Source organism: Urocitellus parryii, chromosome 8, assembly GCF_045843805.1.
Source record: "Urocitellus parryii isolate mUroPar1 chromosome 8, mUroPar1.hap1, whole genome shotgun sequence".
Classification (NCBI taxonomy): domain Eukaryota; kingdom Metazoa; phylum Chordata; class Mammalia; order Rodentia; family Sciuridae; genus Urocitellus; species Urocitellus parryii.
This window is the reverse complement of record NC_135538.1, coordinates 99840531-99863387: the sequence shown is the minus strand read 5'-3', so window position 1 is coordinate 99863387 and position 22857 is coordinate 99840531. Positions and strand designations below refer to the sequence as shown.

General features: G+C 39.1%; 1 protein-coding gene across 1 annotated transcript in view; it reads right to left on the bottom strand.

Annotated features, from left to right (window-relative positions):
- The window catches only part of Pkhd1 (PKHD1 ciliary IPT domain containing fibrocystin/polyductin), a 426978-nt gene that overhangs the window by 247983 nt on the left and 156138 nt on the right, over nt 1–22857 (bottom strand). The window contains exons 39-44 of the mRNA XM_026400889.2: nt 20554–20745; nt 17392–17517; nt 15126–15182; nt 14702–14832; nt 4562–4674; nt 279–384 (exon numbers count right to left, since the gene is read on the bottom strand). Coding sequence (XP_026256674.2) covers nt 279–384; nt 4562–4674; nt 14702–14832; nt 15126–15182; nt 17392–17517; nt 20554–20745 — 725 coding nt within the window. The remainder of the gene's footprint in view (nt 1–278; nt 385–4561; nt 4675–14701; nt 14833–15125; nt 15183–17391; nt 17518–20553; nt 20746–22857) is intronic.

Below are 22857 nucleotides of genomic sequence, written 5' to 3'. Positions count from 1 at the left end.
ATGGATGGACCTCTAAAATCCCTAATTCATGCTGGTTATTAAATCCTATTTTCTATTGGGGTTGCTGAAAAGTCCCATAGAGTAAATGACCTAACCCTACATGACCGACAAGACTTTGTTCATTCAACTACTCCATACACACCTCTGATGCCATTGGTGTTGTGACATGTCAGTGCCACCCTCACCAGTAAATCATACCATTCATTAGAAGTATGTAATAAACTGTCAGAATAAAACAAGAAACAGCTTTAGTTTTTCAAAAAGCTAATGAAACTTACCTGGGCACCACCTGCACTTCCCCAAACCATGAAGTTTTGGAGCACAATGGGGCCAGAATCATTGTCCCAAGGTGGCTGAAATTTAGGATATATAAAGAGACCATACCTAGAAAGTGAAGCAAAGAATAAAACTAAGCCAATTGCTATTTTCTAACTTCCTAATTTTTTACATTGGAATTACAAAAGTTTTATGTGTTTTTTATTTTTTAAAATGATACATAATAATTGTTTGTTTTCTGTTTATTCATTTTTTGTTTTTGTTTTCGTTTGCTTCTTTGTTTGGGTACTAGGAGTTGAACCCCGGAGCATTCAACTACTAACCCTATCTCAAAAACTTTTTATTTTTTATTTTAAGATAGGGTCTTGCTAAGTTGCTTATGGCCTTACTAAATTGCTGAGGCTGGCCTTGAATTTGAGATCCTCCTGCCTCAGCCTCCAGAGTCTCTGGGATTACTAATACAGAATAATTGTACATATTTACAGAATTCATGTGATACTTCTATTCATGTACACGTTATGTAATGTTCATATAGGGTAAGTATGTCTACCTCCTCAAACACAATTTCTTCATGATGAGAATATGCAAAATATTTTCTTCTCGATTTTGTAATATACGTTACATTACCATTTTCTGTAGCTAGCTCTCCCACAACACAAAGAAGGTGACATGGCACACTTAGTACCTAGGTCCAAAATATGTGGTAACTCTACCACAATTCTGTTGTATCTTTATAGTAGAAAATATCCAATCAGAATGTATGGCACCATATAAGGGAGGCAACAGGGCTAACAGGTATAGGGAGGACTAACACAGGGTATATAAAGCAATGCCCTGCTGTGCTGAGGCTCAGCATTTAGTTACGAACCTGCTGGGCCAGTGCCAGCACCAATAAACACAGCTTCCTTCTGAAAGCCCTTGTGTCCTGTCTCTCTGGTTAAGAATCCTACAACACAGCCAAGCCTGCTATGTAACAGAACACCACAACTTATTTCTCCTGACTGTAACTTGGTACTTGATCCTTAGACTCTGCTAACCTCTGTTCAACTCTTAATTTAAATGAGATAAACTTTTTAGAATCCACATATAAGTAAGATCCTGGGGTCCTTGTCTTTCAGAGTCTGATTTATTTTACTCAACATAATGTCTTCCAGCTTCATTTATATTGTCACAAATGACAGTATTTGACATTTTCTTAGAGCTTAAAATATTCCTCTGTGTACGTGTACCACATTTTCCGTATTCATCACTTGATAGACACATGGATTCTATTTCTTTGTTATTACAAATAGTGCTAAAATGAACATGAGAGTACAGATGTCTCTTCAACAGACTGATTTCATTTTTTTTTTTGATACATACACAGTAGTGAAATTGATGGATCATGTGGTAGTTCCATTTTTAATTTTCTGAGGGCTCCTCAGCCTGTTTATCCTCACATTTTATTCCCCACCAATACTGTACTGCCGCAGTCTGGCTGGGCACAATTCACGAGCCACTTATCAAGCAGAAAAGAACTTTATTTTTAGAACACACACACGCCACACCACTCGAGCTCTTCAGGAATTCCCTCAGAGCCCAACTGCCACCACTCCTCTTGCTCTTGAGGCCGATTGGCTGAGTCACGTGGGCAGAGCCAAAAGAGTCCCCCAATGAGCAGCGCCATGGTCTGAAAGGGCGGGGAAACAGCCCAATGAGCATCACCGCAGAGGAGCCAATCAGCTGGCAGCTGGAAGTTTGCTGGGGCCATGGTGAGCCAATCAGCTGGAAGTTTGCTGGGGCCTCTTCAGCTGTGGCTCTCAACACTATACAAGCTTTTCTCTTTCTCCACATCCTGCCCAATACTGACCTTTTGTCTTTCTGATTATCTCTCTTCTAAAAACTATGAAGTGTTTTATCACACTGTGATTTTGATTTGCCTTTCCCTGATGATTGGTGATTTTAAGAATTTTTTGTTTCATATATTTCTTGGTCACTTGCATGACTTCTTTGGAAAAAATGTCAATTTAGTTCTATTGTCCCCCCCCCTTTTTTTTGCTATTGAAGAATTTGCCTTATATATTCTGAATATGAATCCCTCATCAGACATAAAAGTAGTAAATATGAGAGAGTGGAGGTCACTAAGCCTGTGACCCTCCTCTCTGTCACTGCTCATCCCTCAGCCTTTCTGATCTGTTGCCCTCTGGGACCTGCATCTTAACAAAATGCAGCCTACAGGTTTCTTGTTATTCTATCAACCCCTCTGAATTCACCCTTCTTAGGTGAGTGGATACTGGCCTTTGTAATCCTTTCACCTTTTGTTCTTTCTGGAATGCCTGACCATCACTGTACTCTGGGTAGGGATACTTTCTTCCCTCACATTCCCGAACTGCCCAGAGCTGCTGGATAAAATCTTCACGGTCATAATGATAATTTCAACAGCATGTACTACTCCCAGCCTCAACTGGCACCTCAACATTGCTGAGCAATTGTTCATAATCCTTATTCTATTCATCTTATCATTTAACATCATAGTTACATTACTAAAATTATTGTCATAATTATTTATAGCTATCAAGTATCAAGTTGCTATTACATTTCAGGTGCTCTCCTCAGTGTATCACACAAATCATTTCTAATTTTCATACCAAACTTTCTTTTTAAAAATTTTTTTTAGTTGTAGATGGACAGAATACCTTTATTTATTTTTATGTCATGCTGAGGATCAAACCCAGTGCCTCACATGTGCTGGGTAAACACTCTACCACTGAGTCACAAGCCCAACCCCTCACACTGAACTTTCAATGCAGATTTGTATGTATTTTACAATAAGGTATCTGACTTAAAAAAAAAAAAAAAGTGAATCTACTGGAAGTAGAGTTAGGGAATTTGAATCAGAATCTGATTCTGAAGACAGCATTTTTCACGTTTCTCAAATTCTCTCCCCCACCTGTTTCCCAAGTCCTTGCTCTTAGAAGGCCTTTCTCTCTAAGTAACAAAGACTTAACAAGTTTCTTCTTCTTTAAAAAGGAGCAAGTCACGAGCCCAGCCTCTTCTCCAAGACTATTTTCTCCATTGGGGTCCTGAGTCAGACTCAGCAGCTTCCTAAGATCTTCTCATTGCCAGTTGCTTCAATCTCTTGGAAGTTTAAGTGCTCTGTCTACAGAATTCTCTCCAGGTACAAGAGGTACAGTCTGACCTACTGTCTTTTCAAGTGACTTCTTCTTTCCCCTCACCACCAAATTTTTATGATCCAAAATGCTTACACAATTACAGTAGCTAAGACAAGCATGTACTATAAGTGTTCATCAACAGATGAATGAATGGAGAAAATGTGGTACATGCTGACAGAGGAATATTATTTGGCGTTTAAAGAGAAAAGAATCCCCCTATTTGTGGCAATGCAGATAAATCTAGAGGATGCTATGCTGGACGAGGATACATAACACTGTTAGTGGTAATGAATGTGCTTGTAGCATAGATTTGACATTGGTTTCATGGGTGTATACTTCTCTCCAAATTTATTAAGTTGTACACACTACATATATGCAGCTTTTTGTACACCAATCACGCTTCAATAATGTGATTTAAAAAAATAAATTGGCAGCATTAAATAAGAATAATGGTCAAGCAATCCGGGTAATGGTCCCCATCAAAGTCTTTTTCATAAGTAAAGACCATGAGACTTTACTTATGAAAGTAAGTAAAATGTTGGGAACATTCTAGTCAACCCCTTTGTTCCAGAGGGAAAATGGAAGGTGGGGATGAACCCAGAGGGATGTTACTGGAAGGATTAAAACTCAAAGACTAAAGAACCAAGCCAAGAGCCTTAACATTTTTCCAGCATCTGTTTAACATAGATTTTGACCAATTGCTTTGGCGCTTTTTCAATGCCTGTTTAACATAAATTTTGGTCAATGATCATAATCAAAAATCATACAGGCCCTCAGGCTAGCACACCAACAGGGGTTTTCTGCTATCAATCTCCCCTCTATCGTGGGAGTGCTCTCTCTTATTTTCTTAACTACGTAAATCCTACTCCATTCACTCTTCCCTTCTGTTATTGCACATGGATTGTATTCTTCAAATTTGTGAGAAAAAAACCCAGAAAGCAGTTGGTGAGGCCTATGGCCTGCACAAACAACATCCACCAACAGAAGCAGGGAATATAGTCTCATCTCAAAACTCCAGTTTCAGCATCACCAAATATCAAATGAAAATGTCAAAAGTTTTCCCCTCATGTGAATGTCCCAAAGAAAAAATGCTAAGTCATAAGCATTTCATATTTGAATTTTCCCAAAGTTACCTTGTACAAGAATGTGCAATGTTCCGAGTGAATGACAGGAGCGGAGCTTGCGATGTTTGGTTGGTCACAAGATGAAAAAAGTATCCATAACCAGCAGCACACACTCTGTTTCCCTATAGAAATCATGAATAATTTTTTTAAAAAAACTGAAGTATATTCCACATATGTTGAGGTTGCTGAAAAAGAAAAATCTCTTTATTTGCAATGATTCTACATTTTTATACACTTTGTGTTAACATGCTGAAACTCTTGTGGATTTATTTTTCTCCCTCAGGATCAAAATCTTTTTCACTCCCTTTCCTCCAGGCAGCTCACCTAGACCATAATTTGCACACTTCAAGAACTAGCATCTTTTATTGTCTACCTTTTAAATTTGCACAGTGAGAGGGTTACATGTGACACTTAATCTGAGCCTCTCCTCTATGATATACACAGAGATACACAGTCAATGGTTTGGCTCTGAGCAGAAGGCCAAATGATTGAATTAGCCATGCTTGAGTTTGAGACATGGTGGCGGAGTTCAAGTACAAGCCAAATCTCCTCAATGCCCTCTTATGCTGCTTAAATTATTATAAATTATTATATCATCTTAATATTTCTTTAAAGGATTTACTATCAAAATAATTTAGTGTCTTTTATATTTTCATATAAAATCTAAATTCTCTATTGGACCATTGAGTTTGGGAATCTAATTTTGCACAAACTAAACATATGAGATTATTTTTATAAATTCTAAGAAGTTTCTATAACATGTTTGTAGCTATGTAATACCGTGTAAGATAGCTAAGAAAATCGACTTTCTAAAGGGTTTGATGGTGTACACAGATGTATTTTACTTAGTTTATCCAATGTTTCCAAAAATTTTTATTTTATTTCCAACATTTTAAAATTAGGAGACAATATAAAAATTCAGACTTTTAGCTTTTCTGAATCCAAATTCTTGTGGGGTGGTCCAGGATTAGCTGGAGATAAGAAGGACCCACCTTCTTGGCCATGGATTATCTTTCTGTACTCCCCACCCTTCTGATTTTATATATTTATGATGCTTTTGCCTAAACCCTGTAGACTTTTGAATTTGCAACCTCTAAACTCCAAGCACTAAAATAACTGGCATGTTGGCTATTCCATGGATATTTCTATTGACCCTTTCCTGAATTGCTTCTGAGCCCCGCCAGTGGCAGACGCTCACATCTCAGAAGATTCTATCCTCTCTTTCTTCTCCCCAACATCAGGGAGACAGAACTCTGATTAAAACCAGGGACCCTATCAGACTACTGCACTAGGGTGACACTGTGGGTGGGAAGAATAAAGGCCATTGATGGAGCTGCTGAACTGCTTCCTATGTCACTGTACACATATGCGCCCCCAGCCTGAGAGCCTGTCCGAGGCCAAGATGTTCATGTCTAGTGAGGGAATCCAAGTTAAGAACAGCTTGCTCAGCCTGTTGCAGGCTACATTTGTTCCACCCTAATACAGTGAGTCTCAGAGGCTCCCACATGGTTTTGACCTTATCGAGGTTTGACATAGTTGGGGTGGTGTGGGGCAAAGAGCACCCAGGGTGTCCTCCCTGTAAGTAACTCAGTCTCAACAGCACACAGTGCAGGGCTTGGAACACTCAGCCTGAAAACGGATCAGGACACGGAAAAGAAAAATGGGGATAAGGAAGAATTGTAACACCATTGACCCAGCAAGGCATTAAACACCATTCTGTAAACAACACTTCTATGCAATTCCTGCCTCTGTGCTGGGCTCAGTGGCATCTACACTATGCACATCTCCTAAAACCACTTTGGTTTTTTGTTTGTTGGTTGGTACTGGGGATTGAATCCTGGGGTGCTGAACCACTGAGTCACATCCAAGCTCTTTTACTTTTTTATTTTGAGACAGGGTCTTGCTAAGTTGCTTAGGACCTTGCTAAGTTGCTGAGACTGACTGTGAACTTTGGATCCTCCTGCCTCAGCCTCCAGAGCCACTGGGATTATAGGCATGCACCACTGTGCCAGGCTAGAACCGCTTCTTAAAATTTAATGTGTCGTAGTGTAAAGTTGTCAGATTTAGCAAACAAAAACAGAATACAGCTGGGCATTGTAGCACACACCTGTAATCCCAGCGACTTGGGAGGCTGAGGCAGGAGAATTTGTGAATTCAAACCAGCCTCAGCATCTTGGCAAGGCACTTAGCAAATCAGCAAGACCCTGTCTTTAAATAAAATACAAAAAAAAAAAGGCTGGGGATGTGGCCCATTGGGTAAGCCCCACTAGGTTCAATCCCCCATAACAAAACAAAACAAAACACAGAATTGCCAGAGAAATTTGAATTTCAGATTATTTAAATACCCAGAAATTGGAATATAAGTATATTTTAATCATGATACAGAAGATACATATACTAAAAACTTGTTTGTTGCATATTTGTAATTTAAATTTGGCCAGGTATGCTGTATTTTCTCTGGGAACCCTAATGTGAGGGTATGCAAGAGACAGATTTCTAGGCCCTACCACCCGATATTCAAGTTTAGCAGATGGTAGCATGATGAAGAGATGAGGAAACAGGTGCCCTCTTGATCACAAGATGCTCTGATGGTTGTGATGTATGTGATCTTTGACCCCATTTTGAGAATGACTTTCCTAGAGATGACTGAGAGAGCAACAATGTACTGTGTAGTTACTCATCCTAAAAGATGTTCAAAGAAGAGAGAGACACTGGAAAAGATCGCTTCTTGGTGATTTTGCCATGAGTTGCTTTGGAAACTCACTACAAATAGAAATCACTGCGAAAACGGAAGGAGGAAAGAAACCTAGAAAATCAGGGTAGGAATCTGTTACTAGACCCTAAGCAAAAAGAATGTCCAGTTCTGTGCAAGTTACACTTCAGTTCAATTTGATTCTTTTCCTTAGACGTATTTTTATATTTTCTAAAAGAAGTTATTACAAAGTATAATGATAATACTCACCTTAAACAAAGATTTATAGAGAAGCCATTTTAGTCCAGTTGCCAGATTCAAGTGTCTCATTGATTTTCACAATTCTGTGAGGTATGTATTATGATTACAAGTGTAACAGAAAAGAAACCCACACTCAGGAATGCTGGGTAACTTCCCCACAGTCAGAGAGTAAATAATTGCCAAAGCCAAATCCAAGTCAAACTGGTAAATGATAGAAACAGTGGTCTAGAGTAGATCTGTAAACAACACTTCTGTGCAATTCAGAAGAGCCTATCCTCTCTTTCTTCTCCCCAACATCAGGGAAACAGAATGCCAAACAGTAGGGTAAAATATACACAGCAGAGCAAAAAGCAGAGTCTGGTGACCAGGCTGGGAGGAAGGGGCATTTGCTGTGGCCTTCCAATCATGAGCACAGCATATGAAACATGTTCTCTGCAAAAATTGGTGTTTTTGTGGGCATTAACAGAACACAAATGAACTGTACAAGTAAGTCAATTCTTTGAGGTGTGTATCTATTCTCACCATAAAGACAGTAGTCTAGCCCTTCAGACACAAGGTTACCTGGTAAACAGAACTAGGGTAAGTGATATTGCTATATAAATACAGATTCCTCCAAAATTATAGAATGCTTTTCAGGTCAAATTTAGCTAAGGAGTTTCTCTTTCCACACCCAAAATCCAGACAATATAAAATCCCTTCCACCCTCATCACATAGAAAAGAAACATGCTTAGGTCAGAGTGTAGAGAGAGACTTGAGGGAAAGGATGTGTGACATTTCCCAAAGTTAGGCTAGGAAGAGATGTGACATTTTGATGCACATTATGCTGGGATTCCAGAACTCTCCTTCTCCATAACATCCTCATTCCCTTTAAGTAATATTTTATTGACTTTAACACATAAACGAAATAACAACTTTAGGTCTTACTAAAGGTATATCTTTGACCCTGAGTGACCCACTGGCAGTCACGATGTAGCAGCATCCTTGACAGAAGGGGAGCTTGAAGACCCTGCTCCTCTCTGGATGTGTCACACATTCCACAAGGGACACACACACATACACACATATACACATAGCCAAGCACAGTCCCCGTGGGGAAAAAAATCTGAAATAGGATTTTTTACATTTTTTTTTCCATTTGGGTCAGAATTCTGGGGATTGAATCCCAGGCCTCCAAAATGCAGGGCAAGCAATATATCTCTGAGCTGCATCACCAGCCTTTTTTTTTTTTTTTTTTTTTTTTTTTGAGACAGTGTCTCCCTCAGGTTAACAAGCAGGCCTCAAGTCTGTGATCTTCCTTACTCAGTGTCTTCAGCAGCTGGGATTACATGTATGCAACATCCAACAATGCACTATTTCTAAATAACATGCACTATTTCTAAACCAGTACTCTTCAGTTCCCTGACTCCTGTCAGGAGGGACTAACATCCCAATCCCAGGAGGGCTTCAGGCTCTGGTGGAATATGAAGCAGAATCAGAGCTCACCCTGAGGCTGGAAGTTAGATGAGCAGGCGGCCAGGTGAGGGGAACCAGCTCACATCAATGCAGCCATCATGCTGTTCACTGTGGGCCCTGGAAGTTCTCCTATCCTGGGTATTAGTAAAAAGACAGCCATTCTTTATGGTTTTTACTCAGTTGCAGAATAGTTGGTTTTTTTTTTTTTTCCCTCTGTGGACTAATTGACCCATTCTCCACTGCACTTCATTATTTTGATTCTGAGCACTTCTCCATCTTCCAGACGTCATTTACAGTGCTTGTCACAGGTATCACCATGTGGTACTCAGCAAAAGTGGATTTGGGATATCAATGATATTCAGCTGAATTACTATTCAAGATGCTAACATGACTTCAGGGATCCAGGGTCCTCTCTAAGCCTTCATTGATCTTAGTTTATTGCAGGACTTGTCAACCAAAGATAATTTCATTCCTTAGAGAGCATTTGGAACTCTCTGGAGACATTTTTAATTGTTGCAACTCAGAAGGTAGAGGAAAGTGCTATCTGCAGTAAGTAGAAATCGAAGATAGTGCAGCACAGAGGACAGCATCCATCTCAAAGGATCACCTGGACCAAATATCAGCACTGCCAGAGCCGAGAAACTGTAGTCTTCAATCTACACTGGATCCATGAAAATAATCCATACCTATTTTCCAGTAGCCCATCTCTAAATTTTGATGGAATTCCATATTTCCAACCTAAGCATGAAGATATTATCAGTTATAAAATCAATGCTTTAAAAATAGTACTTGGGCTGGGGATGTGGCTCAAGCGGTCGCACGCTCGCCTGGTATGCATGCGGCCCGGGTTCGATCCTCAGCACCACATACAAACAAAGATGTGTCCGAAAACTAAAAAATAAATATCAAAAAAAAAATTCTCTCTCTCTCTCTCTCTCTCTCTCTCTCTCTCTCTCTTAAAAAAATAGTCCTAATGATGTGGGTATTCATATGTTTTTAAGCAATCAAATCTGGCCTTATGCATGTCAAAAGTACATTTAGTAATATTAAATCAGTTATCTCAATTCTTCCCTATGCACAAAACAGAGTATGCACTAATGAGTCTCAAGTCCATGAAGAGTCTTTGTCTCTGAATGGGCAAATATAAATGCCCAGTATATATCTTTGATCCTCATCAATACACAAGAAATGTCATAGCTCTTTTTCCCAGTCATGATTAACTGCTAAAATCTTTCCCTTCAGAGTAATTGTGAATCCCCACCTTCAAGAAAACCTGTGCATAGTGTCCAGCTCCCTATCACACAGGTGATCACACCAAGACCCACACCTGTGATCCTCAGGCCAAAGAGAGAGGTTTTTTTAAACCCACCTTTTCTGAAAGCATACAATGAGAACTTACCCTGAAGGCTAAAGTTGATGATCTCACTTGGATACACACTTCTACTTCATTACCAATGAAATGACAGTTCATTACCAAGACTTTATGAAAAGGGGAAAGTTTTCAACATTTCAAAAATGTAGTCTATGGCTTATAACTCTTTTCATCACCAATGCCAGCACCAGTGCTCAGAAAGCATGCATTTTTAGCTAATGGCTGGATTTGTTGACTCATCTGCCCTAATGCCATTAGCGTTTATGGAATATTTGCATGATCACATATAAACACTTTCCAGGTGCATTGTCAGGTCGGCAGGAAATTGCAACTGTGGTCCTCTATCAGTCAATAAGTCTCACTTTTCTCATAAAAGAAGCACATCGACAGTCAGATCACATTTCTTCCCCAGCCCTTTTACTCTCAATTCCAATTGGGTATGCTACAAACGATTCATGAGGAAACCACATATTTATGCAGGCAGCCAACGGCTTGTGGGGAAGGGTTTAAGGCAAGCAGGGAATTTTGTGTGGAAATCAATTCTTTGCGGAAGTCAATGTATTATGGACATTCAAGCAAGAGAAATTCCAGAGAGAAATTAACTGCCCAAGTAAGCCAGCTCCTTGAGGTGTGCATCTATAGTCACAAGAAAAAAGTGAGTTAACCCTTCAGGCAGCTCTTAAATATGCATTACCTATTGAGTGGAGAGAGCCAGAGAACTGAAGTTGGGCCTTTAAACACAGAATTCCTTACAAAATTGATTCACAAACCAGAACAAATTCCCCTCAAATTAAATGGTGTCTCCAAAGGGCTCTTCTTCAGGATTTTCCCACAGACTCTCCTAAACAGGAGTCTGCTCAGAGAAAATTTCCAACACCTACATAAACATGGGAGACTCTGATCCTCTGGACATGAGCTGTCCCTTGTATCTGAAAGCAAAGACTGTCCAGCCTGAGAAGATGGGGACAGTTTCCCATAGGTTACACCTTCCAGCAAGATGGAGCCTCTGGACAGATAGAAGCAATGCTTGTGAAAGGAGCCACAGACACCAGTGCTGAGGGAAGACAGACTTGGCATGAAGTTTGCCAAGAAACCACGGCAATGTGTGGAAGAACTGCCACTTTTTTCTAGAAAGCACCTCAAAGGCCTATGAAGGAGTGTACAGAGGACTCCCACAAGGCCCTGGGAGACTCCAACAGGATATAGCACCTGAGTTCTCACGGGTCAAAAGGTGCAGGACTCAGAGTTTGCTTTTCAGAGAAACTGAAGCTGGAGAAGCTGCAGCCTGCACAGGGACACAGCAGACCATCTGTGGATGTGTAAACTAAATGGAGATACTGCACTTGAAATTCCTTTGTACCCTGCAGAGTAGAAGGTTACTGAGTAAACTGTAAAGGTGGCTGACTAGAAGCCAGAGTGAATTCCTTACACTGTGGCTGAGAGAAAGGTCCAAGGCTCTGGGTCAGGACAACTGAGGAATAATATAAATCCACAAACTATTGCATAGACTTAAGTTCTCTTCTCCTGCCTGTCAGGTCAGAGATTTCAAGGGAAGACTCATGCACATGGAGAGAGAAAGTTTAGGCTCCTGGGAATGCTGCCAAGACACAAAGCCTAGGCCACCTTCTTGATGTCTAAATAAAGGCTTTTGTTTAGTTCACAGTGTCATACCAGTGTAATGTGCTGGTTTTGATATTGTTCCATGACCAGGTGGTGGTTACGCTATCACTGGTGGAAACTAGGTGATGGGCATATAGAAACTCTCTTATATTTTTGCAACTTTTCTAAGTTTGAAGTTATTTCAAAAATTTAAAGTTTAAAATAACGAAGACAGTCTGAATTAAACATACTAATCCACTGATACACAGGCTTATATACATTCTCTCAAGGGGCAATTTGGTCCTGAATCAGTCACATAGCTAAACGAAAACCACTACCCATGAAATAGCTCCTCTTTCTGTTCCACACACTACAGATATATACACACAAACACACATATACATATTACTATCGTTGTTGTCTCATACCCCTTTGCAATAAAACTACATTTCTAGAATATATTCCTCAGAGTACTTTGTGTATCATCCAGAAAAGAAACCCTCAACAAACACTAACTTATCACTTGCTCAATAACTGAAATGACCTTCAATGACCCTCAAGGTCCAATGAAGCTTATAATTCTTATGCTTTTATATTTATGCCCTGTTGGGAGTCGCCCAGGCTCCAAAGACTAACTTCCCCATCCCCGAAGAAGAGCCGTCCAATGGTGAGCCCTGCTGGCTCACATGATCCTTACCCACCAATCAGAGCCCTGCTAGCTCAAATGATCCTTACCCACCAATCAGAGCCCTGCTGGCTCAAATGATCCTTACCCACCAATCATAACCCTGCTGGCTCACATGATCCTTACCCACCAATCAGAGCCCTGCTGGCTCACCTGATCCTAACCACCAATCAGACTAGTCCTGCTGGCTCACCTGATCCTTACCCTCTAATCAAAAAGCACCCCATAACAGCTGTCAAACCACCCCTGGCTCTATAAATATGCAGAGCTGTTCCTCAATAAATGGGTATTTGCTCCGACGACAAGCCTTGTTCATTCTTTCATGCCCAGTTATCACCCTTTTCTTCATTGATGGCACAGTCCAGACAGTAGAACACAGAAGATACAGCATATTAGAAAGCCAGCAACCTGGCTGAAAAATTGGGCTGGACTTGGCAAGATTTAATACTGACAGATGAGTCCAACAGGATCTAAATGCTGTCACTGGTTAAACTTCTATTTCTCAATCATCAAAATGATTTTCAAATTTTAGATTTGATTCTTTACTTTCCTCAGCGGAGTAACCTTCAGCTGAATAACCCCTGATAAAAGTTGTGCTTACCCATTCAGTCCTCCTTAGTTGTCTGCATGAGAAACAAATAGCTTATTGTGAACTCAATTCTTTTAAATTTTTTAATTGGCACATTCTAATTATACATAATAGTGAGATTCATTGTGCCATATTCATACATGTACATAACATAATTTGACCTATCTCACTCCCTCTGTTCCCTCCCCTCCAGTTTTTCCACAGGGGCTCATTCTATAGGTCAGTCTACAAAGGCTTAGGAGACCCACCAGCTGTTCAAATGGTTCTCTGGCTCACAGCAACTACACGCAGCTTGATACTTCTTCCTATCAGTAGTGGCCAAGAGACCTGCCTGGGAGAAAGTGTACTTCCTACACAGTGAGGCAAGGACATCTCAGCCTCACTCTGAAAGATGAGCTGGGCAATCTCAAGGGTTTCCCTCCTCTAGGCATTTCAATGTAGTCAAGAAAGTACATGAATACATGGTTCTTTAGACCCCAAGCTTGCTGTGCAACAAGCCTTGTAGTGACCAACAAGTTAAATGCAATTTGTCTAGAGTTTGGTTTCTTACAATGCATGCAGTTCTGCCTCCTTTCCTCCCTGGCATATTAGCCACCCCCATTAGGCGCCTAAAATGGTGTGTAAATGCTGTGCTTGGAATAAGCACAATTAAGAGTCTAAGGAGGACTGAACGGGTAACCACAACTTTTATCAGAGTTATTCAGCTGAAGGTAATTAAAAACAGATGCTTGGTGAGAAACATGCTCATTCTCAGAGTTCCTCAGAAGCTTGGCAGAATTGTCATGGCACAGAAGATGCTCAGAGCAGTGTCCTGGAATACCATGGCCCTGCCCCTTTGCATAGACTGTGGAGGGGACAAAGTCACTGGGAAGGAAGAAATTAAGTGGTCTTCCACTATTCTGAGGCAATCCCTCACAGTTTCTATGATTAAACTGTACACGGTAATGTTATAAAGTTGTTAAAAAGTTGCCAAGAGAAATTAATGTTTATTTGCACCAAATAAGTGGGGTTAAAAAAAAAAAGCAAGATGATTACTTCATCCTCCTGAAATCTGACATGATCTCATATACCTCCTTATTCAATTTTGTACAAGCTTAAAAGGCAACAATAGGGTCACATTTAACATAGCAAAATAGTAAACCTGTTGGTATTGGAAGCAATTGGTATTGGAATCAAGAGAGATAAAAATCAGCATTCACAGTGGATAATTCAGAGAGATCATATGCTTTGCGTTAATCTGAATGTCTAGAAAATAATCAATATCTCCGTTGTTATATTCCATATAAATATTGCTCCAAAGAGTTCTTTATAGGAGTCCTGAGAAAATGATTAAATTTATTCTGAAGTGTTGTCTAACAAATAAAACCATAAATTAATTTCTTGATATTAATGTAGAGCAAGCAAATGTTTCAAATCATATGTTGCTACTCTAGTGAGCTTTTGGAGTTAAATTGTGTGCCCTTAGCTCTAACCCTCCAGGGGGAGATGAGGCTCTTACCTCTATAACATTGGTGGGACTACGGATATAGATGCCAGATGGTGTCAACATTTCAGGACTGGAGAGGCCTTCAGCACCAGAAACAATGATGATCACATTGTTTCTTATCATATTTCCCTGTTCTGACCAGTCTAATTTCAAAAAAGATAAATCAAACCCAGGGAATTCACAAACACAATCAAAATTTGCACAGCTCAACACTGGATTCTGCTAATAATATCAGAGTCCACAAAAAGTACTCTATATGTAGATATGTGTCTATTTGTAGATATAAATATAGATACGTCTTTAGAAAACATTTAGTATGCTGAATAAATTGGAGACATCTAACATTTTGCCATCAGGTCTCTGTATAAAATATATAACAATTGAAAATGGACTGTAATAGATTTATAACAGACTTAAAATCAATTTATATATTTACCATTTTTTCTTCCAGGAATGGCTTTCCAGGAGATATAGCTCATCCCCATGTATGTCCCTGAGAACAAAAGACCATATCAATTCAGCATATTTGATGCCACTCAGGAAAACATGGGACACTGCAACCTGTTTTCACTTGGGGTATTGGTTGTTCTAATTTTATTTTTATGTTTTTATCTATAAACCACATAAAGAAATATAAATCGTGTGAACATGTTAGTTCTAGAGTATTATGGATCAGAAGTTTACTTTAAGTAAAAAGAAAAGCAGAGTAATTTGTCTTCTATTTCCCTACTTTGGAGACTTACTGTCTCTATTGTCAAATGCTACACAACCTGTGTCAGTACAGTCTCAGCCCTAGATATTCAAATTGACCACCAACAACCCACAGGTCCCCTTCTCTCTGAAGGATCTGGCATGTCCTGGAGGAGCAAACAGGATGGTACCAGGGACCCTCAAACCCAATGAGATAGAGAGGAAGAGAACCGAGGAATATGCCTGGGTCATGACACATAGAGAAAGATTCATCACTTAAGCCACAACAAGAGGGAATAGCTCAACAGAACCCTGTCCATGTCATTTCAAAGGTCTTGGTTTGCAAACTTGCAATGACATAGAGTACTTTATATAGAATGTGTTAACAAACAAATACTTCAATTCCCTCATTGTAATACACTAGATGTCAAGAGCCTATAATTCATAATATCCAAGGAGAATTCCTCCTGGGGGCTTGCTTTATTGCCTGATTCATGTCCATTACATATCACTGGGATCTCTTCCTGAATTTCTGCTGAAGGTGTCACCCTTCCTTTTACACAGACAAAAATAAAAATAAAGAAATCCAATGTTGGTTAGTTTGTCTTCTCTTGGACTCCCTTTATATAACCAAAAGATTTTTCTGCACCTAAGCATCTCCAATATCCTTAGCTCTGTGCCTTTTAGAGCTGGAGTTTGTTTTAAAGCAAGTTTATAAGATCCATATTTCCTCACTAAACAGTTTCTCTCTCAGGATTAGAACCTTTGCAGCTTTCATCTCAACAGCTGTTCTTAAATGTTACATACATTTTCCCATTGATCATATCACAGAGTTAAATACAAAACACTATTTAACAAATACAGTTTAATCTAACTTTCAGTGAAAATCTCTGATTTGCTTTTTTATTCTGATACAACTAGACTCTTTTGCTCATTAATTCATACATTTCTTTCAACTGATGGACCTACAATGCACTAGTGGTTATGCTAAGTACTAAGATGACAATGTCCTCATGGAATCTGGTAGTAAAATGACATTAATCAGATGGTCACAAATATGACATATAATTTTAAATTGGTGACTGTTGATTGGTGTTTAAAGAGCTTAAACAGAAGCACTGAACTAGGGGGTTTGGTGGGGGAGGATCTTGCACCAGATAAAAGTGTGGCATGAGCAAAGGGAATAACTTATCCAAAGGCCCTGAGGCAGAAGGAAGTGTGATCTTTTGAAAGAATAAAATAAAATAGATCAGCCTCATTAGGGTGCAGAAGGAGAAAAAAATAGCAAGACAAGTTTACAGAGATTACCAGGGCAATAATAACTAAAAAGGCCTTTTAAACCAGATTATAATTTTCCTGTTATATTCTAACAACAATAAGAAATTCTTAAAGGGTTTTAAAAAGAAGGATGATATAATCCAATTTGAGATTTTTATAGTTGTATGTACATTATAATTTATATCTAATAGAGGGATTTATTGTTATATATTTGTATATGCACACAATATACCACTATAATTTGGCTAGTTTTGTTCCCCCCTAGTACCTCTCTTTTCCCTACCCTCCTTACTCCAAATTGAGATTTCTAAGGATAATAATTCTAGGTTTTGCAATGAACTTTAGGAGACAATAATGGAAACAGGGTGACTGTGAACTTCTCCAGAAAGTCATAGGAACATTTAAGAAGAGAATTTAAGATTTTTAAATCCTTGGCCAATATTCAAGTTTGACAATCTGTGAAATTGTACATGGACATATTCATCTGACTTAGAATTTTAAAATTTCTGGCAGTAAAATTTTAATACCTCCCATTATATAGTTGATAATTTCATCTGAAACTTTAAAAGATCAGTTTCCCATTGATAAAAGTTTAGGAAGCCAATCAGTAATAATTAAACTTAATAAGAAAGTTTTTTTATAAATTGGGAATTTAATGTTTTAGGAGAATTCCTTGTGGAAAACTGTGCATCCTACTCAAGAATTCTAAAATTAAACAAGCTTGTTTTACTCACCCACCAGCAGAGCATGACCTGAAATCTTGTAGAACACATTACTGTCCACCTTCAGGCCCAAGGTCCTGTAGATGCTGAGACCTCTGCTAAAGGAGCTCCTTATAGTACAGCCCTGGACATAGGAATCTGAGCAGGAAAGAGTAAGTGTCATTCACAGTGGGATCTCAAAGACTTCTTAGATTCTCTTGGCCATATTCACAGCAAGCTACACCATGGCTAAAAATATTTTCCCACACAATAAGGGAACTCAGTAGAGGAGACAGAAGCAGCAATCAAATCAAGAAAATGGGCAACTCAGGATATTGGCCCTCAAAGATAAAGAGGTTGAAATCTAAGGATCAAGTATTGGGAAAGAATCACCCAAGAAAAGAAAGGATCTTCAAACCACAAAAGAATGCATGATATTAAGAACTCTACCTGGCCTCCTGATAGGCATAAACTCTTCCCACAGCATGGAAGACGAGAAGTTAAGGACTGTGGAGAGTACTGCTTATGGATCAACTCTGATCCTTGAAAACTGCATCTTGCCTAAGGAAATGTGGTCATTATTTCTTGAGCTATAAATTAGTATATACAAATTGCCAAGCAACAATATTCTTGGCCAAAGATAGTCCGAGATCCCTATTCCACAATGTTAGCAAGACCAAAAGCTGACCTGAGGATCATAACTCTCACATTTGAATATGGTAGGCTTATGAAGCTAACAGGGAAGTGTCCTCTATTATGCTATAAGGAATTGACATTTTGGAAAATTGTTAGTCTGGCTCTGTATCTGCATTCTGTATATATGACCCCCCAAATCAAATTATATGGCCTGGATCAGTCAATGAATAAATATTTACTGACTATCAGCCACAGTCATGCACCACCTAATAACTAATGATGTTTCTGTCAATGATGGACTGCATATCAGATGGTGGTTCCATAAAATTATAATGGAGTGGAAAACTCCTATCTGCTGGTGATGTGATAGCTATCATACTGTTGGAGCACAAGACATTATTCACGTGCTTGTGGTGATGGCTTGTGTGAAGCAACCTTCTTCTGTGCCATGTATATAAAAGCACAGCACAAATAGTTATGTAGAGTATATAATACTTGGTAATGACAATATATGATTTTGTCACTGGTATTTGTATAAAACAAAGTTTTTAGTATAATCTTTTTACTTGTAAAATAAAAAAGTTTGCTGTAAAACAATATATCAGTAGCAACCTCATATATTTCATGTTTAACCTCCTCTCTTGATTGCCTCAAGAAATCACATAGAATGATGTACCTAGACCACCTATGTTGTATACGTAGACTCTGATGTCCATACAAGGAAAATTACCTAAGGATGCATTTTTCAAAACATTCCCAAATTATTAATTAATGCACAATGGTATATATTTAGGAATTGTTAATTATGCTAGAGATGTAAAGATGAAGAAAACTAAGATGAATTTGTGTATCTTCAGTCTGATGAAATAAATTGACATTAAAACACTAAAATAGTTATTATGTAAATAGTTAAATTATAAATCCTGAAAAAGGAGTTTGGTATTATTACCAGGTACTAAGAGATGGAGATGACAAATATTTGGGATACTGGAAAGGTTAGTTTTGTTTATGGAATATTACTTTTAAAATTGAACTACCCAGAAAATTCTCAACTGTGATACCTCATAGATACTACCTCCCCGTGTCCCTCAATCTCAGCTTCCTTAAAACCAGGGAACCTCATATTACTTATCAGGGATGCACTATGTAAATTACCTCACTCATATCTACTTCTTTCAGAAACAATGGCTGTTACAGAATTTTCCAAACTGACTTTCCACCATGTCACCCCAGGAGAACATGCCTGTCCATCTAAATAATCAGTAATAACAAATGTATCTGAATAGCTCTTGTGAGTGGAACTTAGGGGACTGGTAAACTGCTGAAAGCACTATGCAAAGATTTCACCATTGTAGTGGCACACACCTGTAATCCCAGGGACATAGGGGGGCTGAGACAGGAGGATCACAAGTTCAAGGTCAGCCTTAGCAACTTAGGCTCTGTCTCACAATAAAAATTAGAAAAAGTGGCTGAGATTGTGGCCCAGTGGTAAAGCACCCCTGGGTTAGATCCCCAGTACCAAAAATAAATAAATAAATAAATAAATAAACGAATAAATAAATAAATAAATAAATTCTAACAACTTTTAATGATACTGTCAGTGTCAATTTACCTCACAGGGCACGAGAGCCTTCCTGGAGGCCTAATAAAAGGTTCTTTGGTAAGCATGCCAGACAGAAATATCTAACCTCTGGGCTACTGTGTTACCTGCCCTGTTATGCAAAGAAATATATCTGCATTTTAATAGAAACTAACAAAGAATAATATTTTTTGGTAGGGGGCAGAGGGCTCCGTGTACAGAGGATTGAACTCAGGGGCACCCAACCACTGAGACACATCCTACAACTTTGTGATCCTGGTTTCAGAACTTTTATACTTTAATTTGATTACATTCTTTTTTTCTGATTTTGATCTCATTTTGCATCTGGAGGTTCTCACCTGGATTTTATCCTTCCTGTTTCCTGCCTAAGATCTGCACTCCTGCCTATTCCATGTTCCCAGGAAAAGCACCTGGTCTCAGTCATCTTTTCCCATTTTTCCAGATAGAAGATCCTTCTGAGTTAGGACAAATTTTCATAGAAATGCCTTCCACTATTCCTGGACTCCCAGAGTGTTTATTATTTCTACTATTCAATAGTGATCTGCCTATAGTCACAAAGCTAGTGAGTGGCAGAAGCAGGAATCAAAGCACAGGATTCTGTGGTTCGCTCCACAAGTACCATACTTTCTTGTGATGTTTCTCTAAGTTTACTCCTTGGATTACTTTTTACAGAATAATAAGGTTCTATATTTAGAATTTAGATCCATAGGCCCACCTTAGACAAGACTTGTTAGGGAAAGGTCCAGAACTCTGAATTTCAATAAGCTTCACAAGTTGCTTGTTTAGGCACACTAAAGTTTGAAAAACAGTGATCAACAATATAAGCAATTATCTATCTCTGAATCCCTCAATTCCCACATATTACTTATCATGACACCTGCATGAACATGAGAGAAGAAAGAAAAGTGCCTTCAAACACGAGTGAAGAAGGGAAAAGAGAAGGTGTAGGTCTGGCTCACCTCTCATAGTGCCCACCAGAGTGAGCGAGCTCATGTACTTATGGAAGGCTTGTCCCAAGTCTCGGAACTCCACCCCCTCCAACTGGACCTGGCTGGGTTCCTCTGGGGAGGACCAAACGATGACTCTGGCCCCCAGATCCCTGGATCCCAGTATCTTCTCACTCTTGGAATACAAACAGTGCTGCAGGTTGCCTGAAACACAGGATAAGGTCCAGAGGACCTGAAGCAAGTAGAGCATACCTCCAGACAACTCCCCCCATTGGAAAGGTACTGTTGGCACCAAGGACAAGCCATTACTGTTTATTTCATTTAATAGCTTTCACGTTTACTTTGATTCCTTTCTTTGGATTATTCATTAAAAGATTCAATAACTACGGCATGATGTTGTCTTTACTGCTTCCAGAAACCCCCCAAATATTCAGCTAAATATTGTCACAAAGTAGCAGAATGCAACCCACAACCAACCTAAACAGAAGCTGATTTCAATCCCCAAATTCCACTGGAGGGAATGCACAGTAAGCTGATCTTCAAATGGTTCACAATTTTAGGCAAGAGATGTGGATACTGAATGTTGTCACAGAACTTTTTACACAATCCAGTGGGTTTTTCCCCTTTGCTGAACTATTTTACAATTTAGGGACTTAGCAATAAGGCCACCACAGAATGGCAAAGCAAGGGCTGCCTCTGCACATCTCCTCCTTCCCCAGCTGTGCCACTAGTTGAGGACAGCAAACTACCTGAACCCAAAAGACACAACTCCTATGGCTACAGTGTTGGGACCTCAGGATCCAGAATGCTTTCTGCTGACACATGATTTGTGGGTGTATGAACTAATCACAGGATGGAGAAGACATCATATCCTGAATTGATTCTTTATTATTCATGTTAATAAAACAAGAATTAGCAATGATACAAAACAATGTGTCATTCCATAGTAAATTTCAGAGTTGGCTTATTTACTAAGGCCCAGAGGATGAGGACATAAGAGACAGATAATGAGATGTTTTGTATTTGCATGCTTTATCATAACTCTTGGTGCTTCTGATAATGTTTTCAAATGGTCAGGTCTCCTATGATTGGCTTTAGCTACTGGTGCCTAATATTTCAGCCCCACCCAAAGGCTGAGTGACTTATTCTGAGGATATTGTAGTTACATTTAAGATTTATGATGAAATGAGGAATGCTTTCCATTAAGAGTTAATGGATCTATAATGACTCAGACCTGGAAGCAATGTCACATTGGCAGCATGACCGAATATAATATTTTGCAAAATGTAATCTGAAAAAACCTATATGAGAATTATCAAGAGAGTCTGAATAATACACAGATGGCAATTTTGCAGAATACTTAAAGTTGACAGTCAACTGATTCTAACCGACTGTTTCCCAAACATTGTTTTAGAGAATGACATATTCATCAGTGGATGACTTGGGTGGAGGGGGATGAGGTCAGTATCCTTCTCCATATACTGACAACACCCTACCCAGTCATATCATATCTACATGCACCCATTCACAGATACCACTCAGATCTTTGGCTCTCATCTTGGCATTTCTTCCAGCTTCTAGATATTACCAAACATCTCTGCGCCGTTGCTGGCCAGCCATCTCAATTTTGACATGTACAAAATTAAACTCATGATCACCACCCTCCCACCCCAAAACCTGCTCCTCTTCCCATCTCAGTAAATAGCCTCATCATCCATCCACCGCTCATGCCTGGAAGTCATCCTTGACACCCACACCATCCTGGACCAAAGTTGACAAATGATGTCTTCACAACATGTGAAAGCCTCATAATCTACAGCCTGGGAAACCAAAACATAACCTACTAAACTAACCATCCCTGAAATAGATGTTTAATAGGCACATCAGTGTGATTCAGTGCCTGCTATTCTACTAGAAGATAAATGGACTTTTCCTACCACTTACCTAAAGTATGTGGTAGTTCACTCAGGAAAGAAACCCCAACAGGAGCAGGAGCACAAGCCTAATCAATAGGAATGTGCTGCTCGAGCCTGGGATTCTGGCATTAGGGTTTTCTTGAGAATCTTAGAAGAAGCTTGGAATCAATGCTAAGACTTTATTTTGACATCTAACCCAGAAATGTAATTCAACTCTCAGGTTTAATTCTTCGACAGGATTTTTTTTTTTACACCAGAGAAATAATTAATTTACTATTTCTTTTGTCATTTGTCCCTTTCTTTCTTAAGGTCCTTGAGAATTATGGGGGTATGGAACGAGAATTTGTCAAGAGCCTTCTGAAAATTACAGAATTTTATGGACATTTAAAGGTTAAGGGCT